Source organism: Rhinatrema bivittatum, chromosome 9, assembly GCF_901001135.1.
Source record: "Rhinatrema bivittatum chromosome 9, aRhiBiv1.1, whole genome shotgun sequence".
NCBI classification, from domain to species: domain Eukaryota; kingdom Metazoa; phylum Chordata; class Amphibia; order Gymnophiona; family Rhinatrematidae; genus Rhinatrema; species Rhinatrema bivittatum.
In genome coordinates this window covers 212,369,366-212,387,518 of record NC_042623.1, presented here as the reverse complement: position 1 = coordinate 212,387,518, position 18,153 = coordinate 212,369,366, and the positions used below count along the sequence as shown (strand labels likewise).

Here is an 18,153-nt window from a genome sequence, read left to right as displayed (position 1 = left end):
GTGAGAGAGGTAACAGTGGTGGGGCCACTTGATAATAGTGATCATAGCATGATCAAATTTAAACTAATAACTGGAAGGGGGACAATAAGTAAATCTACAGCTCTAACACTAAATTTTCAAAAGGGAAACTTTGATAAATTGAGGAAAATAGAAAAAAACTGAAAGATGCAGCTGCAAAGGTAAAAAGTGTTCAACAGGCATGGACATTGTTTAAAAATACAATCCTAGACTGTATTCCACGCATTAAAAAAGGTGGAAGAAAGGCAAAGCGATTATCGGCTATGTCAAGTTAAGTGTAAAACATTGATAAGACAGGCAAAGAGAGAATTTGAAATGAAGTTGGCCGTAGAGGCAAAATCTCATAATAAAAACTTTTAAAAATATATCCGAAGCAAGAAACCTGTGAGGGAGTCTTTTGGACAGTTAGATGACCGAGGGTTAAAGGGGCTCTTAGGGACTATAAGGCCATTGCAGAAAGACTAAATTAATTCTTTGTTGCTTTGTTTACTAATGAGGATGTTGGGGAGATACCAGTTCCGGAGATGGTTTTCAAGGGTGATGAGTCAGACAAACTGAAACAAATCACTGTGAACCTGGAAGATGTAGTAGGCCAGATTGACAAACTAAAGAGCAGCAAATCACCTGGACCAGATGGTATGCATCCTAGGGTACTGAAGGAACTCAAAAAAGAAATTTCTGATCTATTAGTTAAAATTTGTAACCTATCATTAAAATCATCGATTGTAGCTGAAGACTGGAGAGTGGCCAATGTAACCCCAATATTTAAAAAAGGCTCCAAGGCGATCAGGGTAACTATAGACCAGTTAGCCTGACTTCAGTGCCAGGAAAAATAGTGGAAACTATTCTCAAGATAAAAATCATAGAGCATATAGAAAGACATGGTTTAATGGAACACAGTCTATATGGATTTACTCAAGGGAAGTCTTGCCTAATAAATCTGCTTCGTTTTTTTGAAGGGGTTAATAAACATGTGGATAAAGGTGAACCGGTGGAAGTATTTGGATTTTCAGAAGGTGTTTGACAAAGTCCCTCATGAGAGGCTTCTAAGAAAACTATAAAGTCATGGGATAGGAGGCAATGTCCTTTAGTGGATTACAAACTGGTTAAAAGACAGGAAACAGAGTATGATTAAATGGTCAATTTTCTCAGTGGAAAAGGGTAAACAGTGGAGTGCCTCAGGAATCTGTAATAGGACTGGAGCTTTTCAATATATTTATAAATGATCTGGAATGGAATATAACGAGTGAGGTTATCAAATTTGCGGATGATACAAAATTATTCAGAGTAATTAAATCTCAAGCGGATTGTGATACATTACAGGAGGACCTTGCAAGACTGGCAGATTGGATATTCAAATGGCAGATGAAGTTTAATGTGGACAAGTGCAAGGTGTTGCATATAGGGAAAAATAACCCTTGCTGTTGTTACACGATGTTAGGTTGCATATTAGGAGCTACCACCCAGGAAAAAGATCTAGGCATCATAGTGGATAATACTTTGAAATCATCAGCTCAGTGTGCTGCAGCAGTCCAAAAAGCAAACAGAATGTTAGGAATTATTAAGAAGGGAATGGTTAATAAACGAAGATTGTTATAATTCCTGTGTATCGCTCCATGGTGAGACCGCACCTCAAAAAAGATATAGTTGCGATGGAGAAGGTACAGAGAAGGGCAACCAAATTGATAAAGGGGATGGAACAGCTCCCTATGAGGAAAGGCTGAAGAGGTTAGGGCTGTTCAGCTTAGAGAAGAGACGGCTGAGGGGCGATATGATAGAGGTCTTTAAGATCATGAGAGGTCTTGAACGAGTAGATGTGACTCGGTTATTTACACTTTCGAATAATAGAAGGACTAGGGGGCATTCCATGAAATTAGCAAGTAACACATTTAAGACTAATCGGAGAAAATTCTTTTTCACTCAACGCACAATAAAGCTCTGAAATTTGTTGCCACAGGAGGTGGTTAGTGCAGTTAGTGTAGCTGGGTTCAAAAAAGGTTTGGATAAGTTCTTGGAGGAGAAGTCCATTAATGGCTATTAATCAATTATACTTAGGGAATAGCCACTGCTATTAATTGCATCAGTAGCATGGGTTCTTCTTTGTGTTTGGGTAATTGCCAGGTTCTTGTGGCCTAGTTTTGGCCTCTGTTGGAAACAGGATGCTGGGCTTGATGGACCCTTGGTCTGACCCAGCATGGCAATTTCTTATGTTCTTATGTTCTTATATAAGTAGTTCTCACTTCACTAATGAAACCTCTGTTTGAACTTCTGGAAACTGCACCTTTAAAATATCTAATATGGAAAGTCCTTTTCTAGTAGTAGTTTACTCAAAGAGTTAGTGAACTGCAAACTTTAGTACATTATCTACCGTATATGAAATTCTTCCATGATAAGGTGGTCCTACGGACATATCCAATATTTTTACCAAAAGTGGTGTCAGCCTTTCCGCCAACCCAATCAATTGTGCTTCCAAATTTTTTCCCAAAGCCTCACTCACATAGTTGTGAGAAGCTGCTACACATGCTAGACTGCAAAAGAGTGCTAGACGCTACAAATGTAGAATGCAAACTCACAGAAAAGCATCACAACTGTTTGTATTATATGATCAGATTGGGAAAACCTGTGACCAAACGGACACTGTTGAATTGGAAAATTAGTTGCATACAATACTGCTACACAGTTGAACTTGATCTCACCAACCCAGTCAGAGCTTAACGGCTATTCCAACAGCTTCCTCCATTGCATATGTAAGAAAAGTGCCTATAGAAGACATATGTAAAGCAGCCAACTGGTTTTCTGTGCATACATTCACAACTCATTATTGCCTTGAAACCTAAGCATCTGCAGACAGTGCAGTAGGAAAAGCAATCTTGCACCATGTAATATCCAAATAGTCTGCTGTGTCTTCCCCCCCACCCCCCCACCTCGATGGGCTAGGCCCCGTTTTCGGCTCGGTCGACTCATAGAAACATAGAAATGACGGCAGAAGAAGACCAAACGGACCATCCAGTCTGCCCAGCAAGTTTTCACACTTATTTTGTTTTCTCATACATATTTATTTATTTATTTATTTAACATTTTTATATACTGGAGTTCATGTAGCAAAATTACATATCAACTTATCTGTTGCTCTTGGCCCTTATTAGTAACTTTTTGGTTTTAGTTACCTTCCACCCCCGCCATTGATGTAGAGATATCAGGCTTAATTGATTCGGGGTAGTAACTGCCGTAACAAGCAAGCTACACCTATGCTTATTTGTTTACCCAGACTGTGTAATTCAGTCCTTGTTGGTTGTTGTCTTAATATAAATCCTCTTTTCTTTATCCCCCCTGCCGTTGAAGCAGAGAACTATGCTGGATTTGCATTGAAAGTGAAGTATCAGTCTTATTTGGTTTGGGGTAGTAACCACCGCAGCAAGCAAGCTACTCCCCCGCTTTTTTGTGAATGCAAATCCTTTTTTCCACATTTCCTCTTGCCGTTGAAGCATAGAGCAATGTTGGAGTCTCATTAACAGTGAGTATGTTTATTGAATAAGGGTATTAATCTCCAGGTAGTAGCTGTCATTCCCGCAAGCCACCCCCATGCCTCTTCTCTTCATTCACATCCTCTAGACTTTATGGATCCACAGTATTTATCCCATGCCCCTTTGAAATCCTTCACAGTTTTGGTCTTCACCACTTCCTCCGGAAGGGTGTTCCAGGCATCCACCACCCTCTCCGTGAAGAAATACTTTCTGACATTGGTTCTGAGTCTTCCACCCTGGAGCTTCAAATCATGACCCCTGGTTCTGCTGATTTTTTTTCCAACGGAAAAGGTTTGTCATTGTCTTTGGATCATTAAAACCTTTCAAGTATCTGAATGTCTGTATCATATCACCTCTGCTCCTCCTTTCCTCCAGGGTGTACATATTTAGATTCTTCAATCTTTCCTCATAAGTCATTCGATGAAGACCCTCCACCTTTTTGGTTGCCCTTCTCTGGGCCACCTCCATCTTGTCTCTGTCTCTTTGGAGATACGGTCTCCAGAACTGAGCACAGTACTCCAGGTGAGGCCTCACCAAGGACCTGTACAAGGGAATAATCGCTTCCCTTTTCTTACTCGATATTTCTCTCTCTATGCAGCCCCGCATTCTCCTGGCTTTAGCTATTGCCTTGTCACATGGCGATCCGTGGTGGCACCATCTTGCATGCGGTATGGTGCGGTGCCATTTTCCCCCTTCGGCTGTCAGTATGTGTGGTGCAGGACGACCTTCTGTGCACTTAACGGGCGCATAAAATACGCGCATAGCTGAGCGCAAAACTTAGTGCACAACCGACCGTTTAGACATAGGTTTCTCCAAGGCGAGTCGGTGCGCGTCCAATAGACAATAACTGGTTAAATGCACAAACCTCACAGGCTATGGCCCCAGCAGCAAAGAAGCTCAGATGACACTCTCTCTGCGCAGCCTGCCTTATTAGAGATGCACACTCTGAGCTGGAATCCTGCCTGTGTCAGCACTATGAGGAGGCCCAGGGAGGACTGGATTTTAAAAAATTTTCCAAGCCTGGCCCATCCCAGTCTGAGGACAGATCAGCCGCGACCTTATCCAGCAGCTCCCCGGACCTGAGCAATTTCGGGACGGCATCCTCCTCAGGAGAGGGCAGTTCAGTGGCCCCTACTCCAGTTCTCCCTGGGACAAATATGGATCCGGTGGCCTTCTCATGGCTGGAATATTTTCAGGGCCTCCAAGCCTTTGTTCAAACACAGTCAGCCCCTGTCCCTGCCTGGGTTGAACCCCAACTGGGGGGGGCCTTGCTCTCCCGGCCCTGTCTGAGGGCCACGCCTCACCAAGAGTATCCCTGACACAAACCCAGATACTGCGGATGTTGATGGGGATCCACTGGAGGACGGGAAAATCCCTCCAGGCCTGGAACCATATTGGACCATGCTTCGTTTCTTCCACAGAGATGAATTACCGGCACTTGTATCCCAGACCCTGAAGACTCTGGGAGTTCCAGGCATGGACCCTATGGCAGAGCCAAAGAAGAACCCCATCCTGGTGTCTCTTCGTAAAGCCTCTTGCTATTTCCCAAATCTAGACGCCATCCAGGAGTTGATTGACCTGAAATGGGACGCCCCAGAGGCAAGCTTTAAAGGAGATCGGGCCTTGGAGGCCTTGTAACTTCTGGACCCAGCGGTCAAGGAACGCCTGCATTTCCCCAAAGTGGGCGCCATGGTCTGCGCCCTCTCGAAGCGAATAACCATCCCTGTTGAGGGAGGGGTGGCTTTGAAGGATGCTTATGATAGGTGATTAGAATTCATCCTTAAGCAAGCCTTCGACACAACAGCAATGACATTGCAGATTGGTTCCTGCTTGTGCCTGGTGGCTTGTTCCTGCTTGCTCCTCTCGAGAGAGGCAGCTAGCTCTGGGGCACCCGCCAAAGAGGCGATTGAACCCACCGCAGCCTTTCTGACAGATGCAAGCTAAGACCTAGTGCGTACCTCGGCCAGAGGAGTAGCCTCAGTGGTGGCAGCCAGAAGACAGTTATAGTTGTGGAACTGATCAGCGGATGCAACCTCGAAGGCAAACCTCACAAAGATGCCCTTTAGGAGATCTCTCCTATTCGGAAGCGAGTTGGAGAAGCTAGCCAGTAAGTGGGGCGAATCTCCAGTGCCTCGACTACTGGAAAAAAGGTCTCAGCACCCCTCTCCCATGAGGAGTTGGGCCAGGGGCTCCCAGTGCTTCTGGCCTTACAGAAACCAGTCGTTCCAGTCATCTTGACCCTCAGGCAGGTCTCAGTCCTTTCGGAACCAGCAACCCAAAAGAGGGACATGTTCGGGCTCAGACTCGACCCGAACTTCCCAATGAAGTTGGGCCGACCCATCCACGGGAAAAGAAGATAGGAAGTTGACTTTCCCTGTTCTACCAGCTGTGGGTCGAGATCACATTGGACAAATGGGTACTGGACATCATACGAGAAGGCTACGCTCTAGAATTTCACAACATCCCTCGGGGCAGGTTCATGATATTACCTTGCCATTCCCAGCTCAAGAAACTGGCAGTGGAATCCACACTGATAAGGCTCCTCAGTCTGAGGGCTATAATTCCAGTACCTATACCCCAAGTAAATATGGGGCGTTATTCCATCTATTTTATCGTGCCCAAGAAAGAGGCTCATTTCGGCCCATCCTGGATCTCAAGAGCATCAACCATCATGTGTGGATATTGCACTTCTGCATGGAAACTCTCCGCTCCGTCATAATGGCAGTGCAACTAGGAGAGTTGTTAACCTCTCTGGAGCCTACCTTCATATTCCAGTCCATTAAGACCACCAGCGTTTTCTATGTTTTCCGGTTCTGGGCCACCATTACCAGTTCCGGGTGTTACCCTTTGGTCTGGCAACCACCCCCAGAACATTCTCCAACATTATGGTGGTCTTGACAGCAGCCCTGAGGAAAGAAGGGATCCTGGTGTGCCCCTACTTGGATGACTGGCTGATCTGGGTGAAGTCACTGTAAGAGAGCCTCCAGGTGACCAGCAGGGTCAGGTCCCTCCTACAGGAACTCAGTTGGGTCGTGAACATAGACAAGAGCAGCCTCGAGCCCTCCCAGTCCTTAGAGTATCTGGGGGCCCGATTCGACACCAAGCAGAACAAGGTCTTCCTCCCTCCCCCAAGGAGGAGGAGGAAACTGATAGACCAAGTACGCCAGTTGACAACTACAATGCACCCCAAGGTGTGGCCTCATGGCATCAACACTGGAAGTAGTACCGTGGGCAAGAGTTCACATATGGCCTCTCCAACGTTTTCCATCAATTACCGTCGAGTTTGGCCCTCGCGGCCTACTGGCCGTCGACCGTACCATGGCTCAATTTTTTCATAGCCGTGGCATCGGGGTTCCGCCGGTGCCTGGACTGTAATTGCACCATGTCCATCACAGACCCTCACAAAGTCTGTGTAATGTGTCTCGGATGTGAGCACGATGTCCTAACCTGCACCAAATGTGCCCTTATGATGCCAAAAGCTCACAAGGCTAGAATGGAGAAGATGGAACTTCTCTTCCGTGCTCAAACCCTGACGCCGTCCATTGCATCAACGTCGTCAGAACTGGCACAGTCAACTTTGCGCCAGTATCGACTTCCGGTCGGTGACCGTCCAGCATCGACGACTTCTCAGCCTTTGACACCCTCTACTCCCCCTCAGGACCGAGGGGATCGTAGAGATAAACATTGCCACCGGCATCGAAAGTCTCAGACCATCAAGGGAGCGAAATCGTCCACCTCGCCATTGTCCAAGCAGCCGTCGAAGAAACCCTGTCCAGAAAAGGCACCGACCTTTTCGGCAACCGGGTCACCGAGGCAACCCTCACCTGACAGGGTATCTGGAGCCGCGACTCCACCTTTGCCTCTGCCTCCTTCTTCTGTTCCAGAGCCCGGGGCTGCTTGCTCCAGGTCTCCGAGAAGAACTGGACCAGATGGTTCAGGCGGCCATCGACAAGGCGATGCATCGACGCCAGGTTCCTCCGGCACCAATACCGGTACCAATTGCGGAACCGACCACTGACCCGATTCTAGCAGCATTGGCACCACTGCTCTTGAGGATGGAAGCACTTATGGCCACTTTTCCATCGATGGCTCCGGTGCCCTCCCCGCTTGCTTTGTCATCAGGAGAAGAAACACCGTTTCGCATCCCTCCATCGGGAGTTCTGCCAATGCCTCAGCCGTCGATGCCAATACGTCTGTCAGTGCCACCGATCCACCCATCGGTGCCGACGTATCCATCAGCACCACCGAGCCATCCATTAATGCCCTCGATGCCTGCACAGGTGCCTTCGATACCCTCATCAGTGCCTCCAGTTATTCCTTCGAGTCCTTCGGAGCCTCGACCAGAACCTTCAGGGATCCCACTGCCCCGTCCTCCTCTAATCCCTAGAGGAGCAGGTGCTGATCCCTACGACACCTGGACTGATGATTCTTCACCAGACACCGGTGATTTGCCTTCACCACCTTCACCTACTGAAAGCAGAAAACATTCTCCTCCAGAGGACCTTTCCTTTATAAATTTTGTGAAGGAGATGTCTGAATTGGTTCCCTTCCAATTGCAGACTGAACAAGATGACAGGCAACAAATGATGGAGCTGTTACAATTCCTGGATGCTCCCAAGGAAATAACCTCCGTCCCTATCCACCGGTTCTTTTGGATCTCCTCAAAAAGAACTGGGAACATCCTGACTCTGTTGCTCCAGTTCACAGGAAAGCTGACACCACCTCTCTCGTTCAGTCAGCTCCAGGCTTTCGCAAACCTCAATTGGATCACCAATCTTTGGTTGTCGAATCTGCCCAGAAAAGAGCAAGGAGATCAAAACCTCACACTTCCTTTCCCCCAGGCAAGGAACAGAAATTTCTAGATGCCATTGGTCGCCGTGTCTTCCAGGGATCAATGCTCATCTCCAGAATTGCCTCTTATCAGCTCTACATGACCCAATATAATAGGGTCTTATTTAAGCAGATACAAGACTTAACAGACTCCCTGCCTCAGCAATTTCAAGAGCAACTCCAAACCCTAGTAAACAAGGGTTTTGAAGTAGGCAAGCATGAGATCAGATCATCTTACGATATCTTTGACACTGCTACCAGGGTCTCTGCAGCTGCTGTCTCGGCAAGACGATGGGTCTGGATCAAGTCTTCCGACCGTCGCCCTGAAGTACTAGACAGATTATCTGACCTGCCTTGTGTAAGAGATAATCTGTTTGGCAAGCAGATTCAACTAACAGTGGCGGAAATCAAGGACCATCATGAGACCCTAAGACAGCTCTCTCTGTTGCCTTCTGAGTACTCTTCAAAACAGCCTTTTCAGAAGGACTCTAAGAAGTCATTCTTATGCCTGACGAAGTTCTACCCGCCAGCAACTAGAACCTGTTCTACGAGACTGTTTCAAAAAGCCCAGTCTCATCAGACACGAAAAAAAAAAACCACAAGCAGCTCCTCAGCCAGGCCCTGCTTCCGGTTTTTGACTCCTGCATAGAGAGCAACAGCCAGCTTCCATTGCCCCACATACCAGTGGGAGGTCGATTGTGCCATTTCAACAACAGGTGGCAGTCAATCACCTCAGACCAGTGGGTCCTAACGATAATTGCTCAAGGTTATCGTCTGAACTTTCTCTCCATTCCACCGGACTCCCCACCTCTTCCGACATGGAGAATATCTTATCACTCCATCCTTCTTGAACAGGAGGTCTCCCTCCTCCTCCAGTCCAAGGCAATAGAACCAGTACCCTACTCTCAGCATCGCCTAGGGTTTTATTCCCAGTACTTTCTAATCCCCAAAAAATCAGGAGGCGTTCGTCCGATTCTGGATCTACGTGTCCTCAACAAGTACCTCCAGCGAGAGAAGTTCAAAATGGTAACCTTGGGCTCTCTTCGTCCTCTTCTACAAAGAGGAGAGTGACTCTGCTCTCTAGACCTCCGTCCTGGAGGTCTAGAGAGCAGAGCCACTCTCCTCTTTGTACACTCGTATCACGATAATTCCATCTCATCGCAAATACCTGAGGTTTCTAGTAGGCCCCAAGCTCTATCAGTACCGAGTGCTTCCATTCGGCCTCGCATCTGCACCACGAGTCTTCACAAAATGCCTTGTCGTAGTTGCAGCCTTTCTCAGTACTCAAGGTGTTCACGTCTACCCCTATCTAGACGATTGGTTAATCAGGGCTCCCACTCAGCAAGCTGCTCTGTCGCCCCTACATCTTACTTTACACACACTAATTTCACTCGGATTTCTCATCAACTACGACAAATCCTACTTAGTCCCATCTCAAAACTTATCGTTCATTGGGGCAGACTTGGACACCTTGCAGGCAAAGGCTTTTCTGCCTCGACAGCGAGCTCTAACTCTCGTGTCTCTTGCACACCAGCTGCAGTCTCAGCACTCCACGACTGCACACCACTTTCTCATCCTCCTGGGAAAATTGGCGTCCTCAGTTCAGGTCACCCCGATGGCCCGCTTGGCCATGAGAGTCATGCAGTGGACTCCAAGGTCACAATGGACTCAATCCATTCAGCCCCTGTCGACCATTGTCCAAATAACCGACTCACTCCGTCAGTCTCTCGCACGGTGAAGAAATCAGGTCAGTCTCCTCCAAGGCTTGTCCTTCCAGGCTCCAGACCCTCAAATAACTCTCACCACCGATGCTTCCAACCTCGCCTGGGGATCCCATGTGGCCGATCTGCAGACACAAGGATCTTGGTCTCCAAAGGAAGCCAAACACCAAATAAATTTCCTGGAGCTGCGAGCAATCAGATATGCTCTCAGGGTATTTCAGGATCGCCTCTCCAATCAAGTCATCCTGATCCAGACGGACAACCAGGTGGCCATGTGGTACATCAACAAACAGGGAGGGACGGGCTCCTACCTTCTGTGTCAGGAAGCTGCGCAGATATGGGCGGAGACCCTCTCCCACTCGATGTACCTCAGGGCCACCTACTTGCCGGGAGTGGACAATGTGTTGGTAGACAAGCTGAGTCGCACCTTTCAACTGCACGAGTGGTCTCTCAACCCCTCAGTAGCAAACACGATCTTCCAACAATGGGGTTATTCTCAAATAGACCTCTTTGCGACACCTCAAAATCGTAAAGTAGACAACTTCTGCTCTCTCACTCGCAGCCAACACTATCAGCCAAGAGAAGTGTTCTCCCTATCATGGGCAACCGATCTCCTATATGCATTCCCTCCACTTCCACTTCTCTCAAAGATTCTCGTGAAGTTACGTCGGGACAAGGGAACATTGATCCTGATAGCACCCCATTGGCCGCGCCAAGTGTGGTTTCCAGTACTTCAGGATGTCTCCATTCGCAGGCACATTCCCTTGGGAAAGGACCCGCTTCTAATCACTCAAAACGACAGGTGCCTACGCCACCCCAATCTTCAAGCCTTGTCCCTGACGGCATGGATGTTGAAAGGTTAATCCTTCAGCCACTTAACCTTTCTGAACCAGTTTCCCGTGTCCTGATTGCTTCACGGAAGCCTTCCACGAGGAAATCGTATTCTTACAAATGGACCAGGTTCACTTCATGGTGCTCTTCTCAGTCCCTTGACCCCTTCACCTGTCCAATCATGAAGTTTCTGGACTATCTCTGGCACTTGTCAGAGTCAGGTCTAAAAACTTCCTCCATCAGAATGCATGTCAGTGCGGTAGCCACCTTCCATAAAGGTGTTGGATGTTCCCATATCAGTACAACCCCTTGTAACACGTTTTTTGAAAGGCTTGCTTCACCTTAAGCCTCTTCTGCGTCCTCCAGCCCCTTCTAGCCTCTTCAATCCTGTGACCTTTGATATCTCACATGGAAAGTGATTTTCCTTTTGGCAATTACTTCCACTCGCAGAGTTAGTGAATTACAGGCTCTAGTTACCTATCCACCTTACACTAAACTTCTGCAGGACCAGGCAGTACTCCACACTCACCCTAAATTCTTACCTAAGGTAGTTTCGGAGTTTCATCTCAATCAATCCATTATACTACCTACCTTTTTCCCAGGCCCTATTCCAATTCAGGAGAACAGGCTCTGCATACCCTTGACTGCAAATGGGCTCTAGCATTCTACCTAGACCATACAGCTGCCCACAGGAAAAGCACTCAATTGTTTGTCTCTTTCCATCCTATCAAATTGGGGCAGCCTGTAGGTAAACAGACTCTCTCCTCCTGTTTGGCGGACTGCATATCCTTTTGCTATCAGCAAGCGGGCATTCCACTTCAAGACAGTGTTAAAGCACACTCTGTGAGGGCCATGGCGACTTCAGTAGCACATTTTCAGGGCTGCCACCTGGAGTTCTCTCCATAAATTTACAGCCCATTATTGCTTAGACAAAGCCGGAAGACAAGATTCCATCTTTGGCCAGTCTGTCTTGCGCAACCTATTTACAACGTGACGTACCAACACCCTTCTGCCTGCCCAGTGGGGTTCAGGATGCCCTCGGACAAATTTTATCCCAGGCCTACTGCCTTGCATGCTTGAGTACATTTGGTGCATACTCGGACATCCTCAGCTCGGTACTCACCCATATGTGAGGAATACCATCCTGCTTATCCTGTGAGAAAGCAAATGTTTCTTACCTGTAACAGGTGTTCTCACAGGACAGCAGGATGTTAGTCCTCACAAACCCGCCTGCCACCCCGTGGTGTTGGGTTCGTAACGTTTTCTTATTTTATTTTCAGCACTACCTGTAGCTTTTTAACAAGACTGAAGGGGGTCCCCTGCTGGCTGCAGGGTTGTTGCCATGCTGGGCATGCCCAGTAGGGGCCAGTCAAAGTTCTGGAAACCTTGACAGAAGTATTCCGTGATTGGGCTCCATCCTGTGATGTCACCCATAGGTGAGGACTAATATCCTGCTGTCCTGTGAGAACACCTGTTACAGGTAAGCAACATTTGCTTTCACTTGAATCAATCCATCTCCTTGCCATCACCAGAGGGACACAAGGACACAGAAGACTCCTGCCTTCTTCACCATCTAAACATTGGCAGACTCCTAGTGCGGTACCTGAAGCACTCTGAATGGTGCGCAAGACTGATCGCTTGTTTATTCTTCATGGCGGGAAGAAACAGGGCGAAGTGGCTTCATGAGCTACTATAGCTCGCTGGATCAAGGAAGTAATCAAGGCAACTTTCATAGAATAGTGAAGCCTTTGCCCCTTCAGGTCAAAGCTCATTCTACTAAGGGCCCAGGAAGCGTCCTGGGTGGAGGCTAAGCTACTGTCACCTGCCGACATCTGTCGAGCAGCGACGTGGTCTTCCCTCCACACCTTCTCCAGGTTCTACTGCCTGGATGTCCAGGCTTGAGAGGACACAGCCTTTGCAAGGGCTGTGCTAACTGGACCATGGGCAGCCTTCTGTCCCATTTGGGAGTAGCTTTTGTACATCCCACCAGTCCTCAGTCCATCTGACTACACACTAGGAAATGGAGAAATTACTTACCTGATAATTTCATTTTCCTTAGTGTAGACAGATGGACTCAGCATCTCGCCCACGGCTCCCAGAAGAGGCCCCAAGGAATTGCCCGTGAGACGAACCTCGATTCCATATGAATACAGGTAAGGTTTGCCCTACCCCTAGTTCAGGACATCCACAGTATGGCTGGTTTCGACGCTTATGTTGGTTGAGTACACTGGCAATCTCCAGTGTTTAATCAAGTTTTTTTTATCAAGTTTTGGTTAACCAAGGGTTTAATCAAGTTGTATTCAAATTTTAATCAAGTTCTTCAATATATATGTCCACAATGGCTTTTCAAAGAGAATACTGAAGAGCTGAGGTCACTGCAGGGGTATATATAGGGTGACGTCAGCTTTGAAACATGACTCAGTCTCCCGTCTGCTAGCAGAGGAACACATAGCCCACTGGTCCTGAGTCCATCTGTCTACACTAAGGGAAAACAAAATTATCAGGTAAGTAATTTCTCCATTATCTTGGAGAGACAGATCTATCCATTTCCGTCTGATGACGTCACCCACGTCTAATTCATCCTGCTACCTACAGAAAAAAACATTTGCAGTAAGTAAACTTACTTTCTGGTGGGTTACAGGAAGTCAAAATTCCAGAATAAAAGCCAATTGTGGATCAGAAGACCAAAAAAATGTTCTGTCCCAAAGAGCTATCTGAACAAATCCTTCATTCAGCACATACTAATTAAAACACCCAGGTATTATGGAACATGTCCTACATAATTTTGAAAAAATGTGAATTGTCTTCTGATATTTTTATAGATATTCCTGTGTTAACTAGAAAGGAATGTGCTGTTTTCTTTACTCTTAGGATACAGTTTTAGCTGATTACTACATTCAGTCACTATGCAGTTCTTTCACTGATTCTAGCCTATGAAAGTGCTTTTAGTAGGGGTTTACTGTCCATAGTAGCTGCTAAAATTTAGATTTTCTTTGCAGATGATGCCAAGAGAGTTCGTAGAAAAATACTATAAACATGGAGGAAAGTTTCTCACCTTATTTCCTGATGGAACAGCACAATTATTGTATCCTTGATGTGTAATGTTAAGGAGTAATGGGCAGGATGCTCCTTTCATTTGAAGATTCTTTCAAAAAGATACCTGATAGTTGGGACTTTTGACAGTTTTCTAATGCCAATGTAAATACTCAAGAAATAGTTGGTTCAATATTTAGACTATAAAGCCCACTGGTTGTAAGTTATTGTGGGTTTTTACAAAGTCAAAGAGAGATAATCCTTAATAAATCGGGCCCTTTCACATGTTAATGTGTGCCCTCTCCTTCACAGAATTATATTTGTACATAGCTAATGACACAAAATAACAGATTTTGCAATAGCTTCTGATATCACAAGGAACTTAAACAATAACTGTCTAATCAAAACAAATGAGCCAGAAACAACAAACTTACAGTTGGATTTACTAAGCATGATAAGGCAATATCGCGAGTTAAAGAACATGTAACACAAGTTAAATGCTGTGTATTGCGCATTATCATCATATCGAGGCAATATTGCATATCAAACATGATTTCCTCTCCCTATGGAAATAAGCTGCTTTGCATGTATTTGCATGCATAAAATTGCCTAATGCATGCAAAACAGCTTATGCATAGGCATTCCTATGTAGATAAAATAATGCAGCTGACTTAGAAAAAAGTCAACTGCATTACTTTAGCGCATTTGAGGGAGCTATAGTTATTTTCCCAAGGGAGCATTAGGAAACTAAAGTGGATCTCTGATGGTTGCATGGGAAAAATAAAGGGCCCAAGATCCCAAAAAATAACACTTCCCCAATCCTGAAAAAATCACCCTGGGGGGTCTTTAGAGACCCCCGTCCACCTCCTGCTGCCTTCCGAGGTGGTGCTGGCCCCTGAAAAAAATTGAATGAGTCCAACGCGCGGCAATGGCCCTCTCCCTTCCCCACCCTCTCCCCTTACGTGACAAAATTGCCCTCTTAGTAAAATTACCACCCCCAGCCCATCCTTTCTCCCCTATCCAAATAAAGTTAAATCCCTGGTGTCTAGGGTTCCCAACCCCCCAAAAATGACCCTGATGGTCTGGGGGAGGAGGGACTGCTATTTTTTGGACCGTGGATCCTTTAAGTGATGACAGCCTCAGCCAAGGTAGGCCACATTCTCATGGGAAGGCCCCATTCTGTGGCATGATTTTTTTTGCCGCATGTTTTTTGCCATGATAAAAAGAATTGTGCCACAGTAATGCTGTGATAGTTTGAAAGGGAGGAATCAAATATCCTGTGGACATCCCCAGCAATTTATGGTCCCTCCCACAATAAACTATTGCAACTTTATAAATCTCCCTATTAGTTTGGTTGTAGTCATGAGCTGCTGTTTAGTATATTAAACAGAATAGACTCAATTGTTGTCCAATGTACAGTGAATATAAATCAGACTAGATGTTGAATTTACAATTGCTCAAACTTCTTTAGTGGCACTCTACAAACTAATGTACTGTAAAACAAGTATGTATCAAAAAATTGGGAGAAGGCACACACTGCATGATGCTTCCTAAAAATCTTTTGCCTTTTTTTTTTTTTATATATATACAAGATCTTGCTGTTTCTGCTTTAGAAAACATTCATAGGCTTGCAGCCATTCAGATTCAAAAATACATAAACAAAAGTTGCACTAGAAATGTAAATTTTCTGCTATCCCTTTTGTATTTAAAAACCTTGTTAGTCCTCACTCACCAGACAGAAAACTGGTCCGTTTTACAGGTTTCACTCATTTACTTCTGCATTTGACATACACCATTATATTGCAGCCTAGGAGCTGCCAGAGGTAAAGAAAAGTAATTAAAGCGTTAAATGCTAACTCAGTTGTGCTACCATGACATTACACTATAATAACCTATGCTATTTTGCAGCCACTTTCAACATGATGGTCTTTGGGGTTATGAGTAAATAATTTTGACTGTAAATGCTATCATATGTTATTTGTGGCATTCACTCGCAACTTATGCTTTATTGTTGTAGTTTGTAATACCATCAGAACCCGTCAGAGCACACAAAGCTTATATAGTAATGTTCATAATGCCTTATAATTCTGTTGTATTAATAACAAACTTTACAGACCTTATCTAAATGTAGTTATCCATCTGGAAATCTGGCCATCATTATCATTGGAAGTAACCTAAAAACATTTTGCTGCATAGTTTATGCTGATAAGCCAAACAACGCTGAAATTCAAGCAGTGTTTGAGTCCAATGGCAAAGCTACCTGCTATCATCCAAACGGGACTGTATGGTATGTTCATGTTTCTCACCCTCATATCTGATTGTTGGTTGATAGGCTGCTGTTTTCATATAGTTTATCAAACAGATGTAGACAAGTTTGCAGTTCAAACAGAAATCACACTTCCCCTTTTCCTTTCGCTCCTTTTGGGCCTCTGGCGCAGTAGTAACCAGCCTGTATTGGGTTACAGCACCAAGGTTTTTCACATGGCGGTACATAGCACTTGCCATGGAGTCTGAAATTTTTACTTAAATTTCTGCAAAAATATTACTGTTCAATCACACCAATAAATATAGGACTGCAATACATACAGCAGAAGAGTGCCATATTGACTATAGTGTGAAATATTGAGCAGGATTCACAGCTTTCTCTAAACTTAAGGAACCTGGTATGTGAAGGCTTCTGAGCTGATTCTTGCATGACCACATAATAAAGAGTTCAGTGTGGTTGAAATCATCCTGATGAACACACTAAACACCATGGAGGAGCACTATATAGCTAGCCAACCAAACGTGTGCAAATCCAGCAAAATATCAAGTCAATGCATTCCATCTCAAAAGCAGATGCAAAACATAAACTCAGTATTAGCTGACTTGGGAAGGAAGTCAAACACACAATGACTCCAGCGCACCTCTATATTGCTCTTAAATCATACCCCATCTTTCAGTACAAGAGATCTAAAGCAAAGGTTACTGTGTCAAACCATATCCTATCCAAACTGGACTCTTCAAAATGGAGGGTATACTCATCCACTCTGCAATCAACCTCTAGCGCCCTCTTTTATTCTTCAGTAAGATAACTGACAGATTATTGCTAGGTAGTGTGGACAAGATCTCTCATTGCTAAGAAGTTGAACACTGTACTAAAGACTTTCTGCCATTACATTACAGATAACTCCGTCTTGATTCCACCAGCAGACTATATGTCCTTGCATGTATAGCCCCTCCTAATAGTCACTGCCAGATATATATTCAAAAGATAAGATAATAGGCTCATTTTAGCTAGTTATATTCAGAGAATATTCAGCTGACCCTAATCAGCTAGGTTTCCAGAAGAATTTTTTCATAAATCTGGCCAGTCCCCCTGCTGCAAGATTATTCAGCAAAATCCTATCCCCCATCCCCAATAAAATTTATAAAAAATAAAAATATTTTAGGTCAAAAAAGAGGCGAGAGTGTAAATATTCAAGAAGCAAGGAAGATGATATTTTTATAAATGTAATTTATAACATAGATTTCAATTTTTAATTGTTTTACAGGCATACGACAGGCATTTATCCCATTAGATATTTTTGTGCTTTCTTCCATCCGCTTTTTATTCCTTTGGTACAGTGAGTTGGAGGTTCCCTGGCAGAAATATGATTACCAGCAAACAGGGCCGGTGCAAGGGGATTGGGCGCCCTAGGCATCTTCAACCTTGCGCCAACCCCCCCCCCCCCCCCCCAAAAAAAAAAGAAAACTCACAAATCACCTACTGGTCCAGCAGGGGCCTGGGATCCATCTGCCACCCCCGGGTCATCAGCTGCCACTAATCGAAATGGCGCCAGTAGCCTTCAGCCCCTACCATGTGACGGGCTACCGGTGCCATTGGTTGGCCCCTGTCACATGGTAGAGGCTAAAGGCCACCGGTGCCATTTTGGTTAGTGGCAGCTGAGGCCCCGGGAGCGGCAGATTGTTCCCAGGCCATCCGCTGGACCACCAGGGGGGCGTCGGGAGGGTGGCACTGGGGGGAAGGGGGAGGCAGGGTGAGGTGGGGGCTGGCAGAATTTTGAAAAGGCACTTTTTGCCCTTTCAAAATTCTGCCGCCTGCCGCATTGCCCCCTAAGTCTCGGCACCCTAGGCACAGGCCTAGCTCGCCTAGTGGTTCCTCTGGCCCTGCCAGCAAAGGAGCATATGAAAATTGCTAACATAAGAGAGTGTGG

General features: G+C 45.6%; 1 protein-coding gene across 4 annotated transcripts in view; it reads left to right on the top strand.

Annotated features, from left to right (window-relative positions):
• Nucleotides 1-18,153, top strand: part of ERICH6 (glutamate rich 6) — a 285,150-nt gene that overhangs the window by 210,198 nt on the left and 56,799 nt on the right. For all 4 annotated transcript variants that reach the window (XM_029616495.1, XM_029616497.1, XM_029616496.1 and 1 more), the window contains exons 11-12: nt 13,924-14,009; nt 16,089-16,244. In XM_029616495.1, the coding sequence (XP_029472355.1) occupies nt 13,924-14,009; nt 16,089-16,244 (242 nt within the window). The remainder of the gene's footprint in view (nt 1-13,923; nt 14,010-16,088; nt 16,245-18,153) is intronic.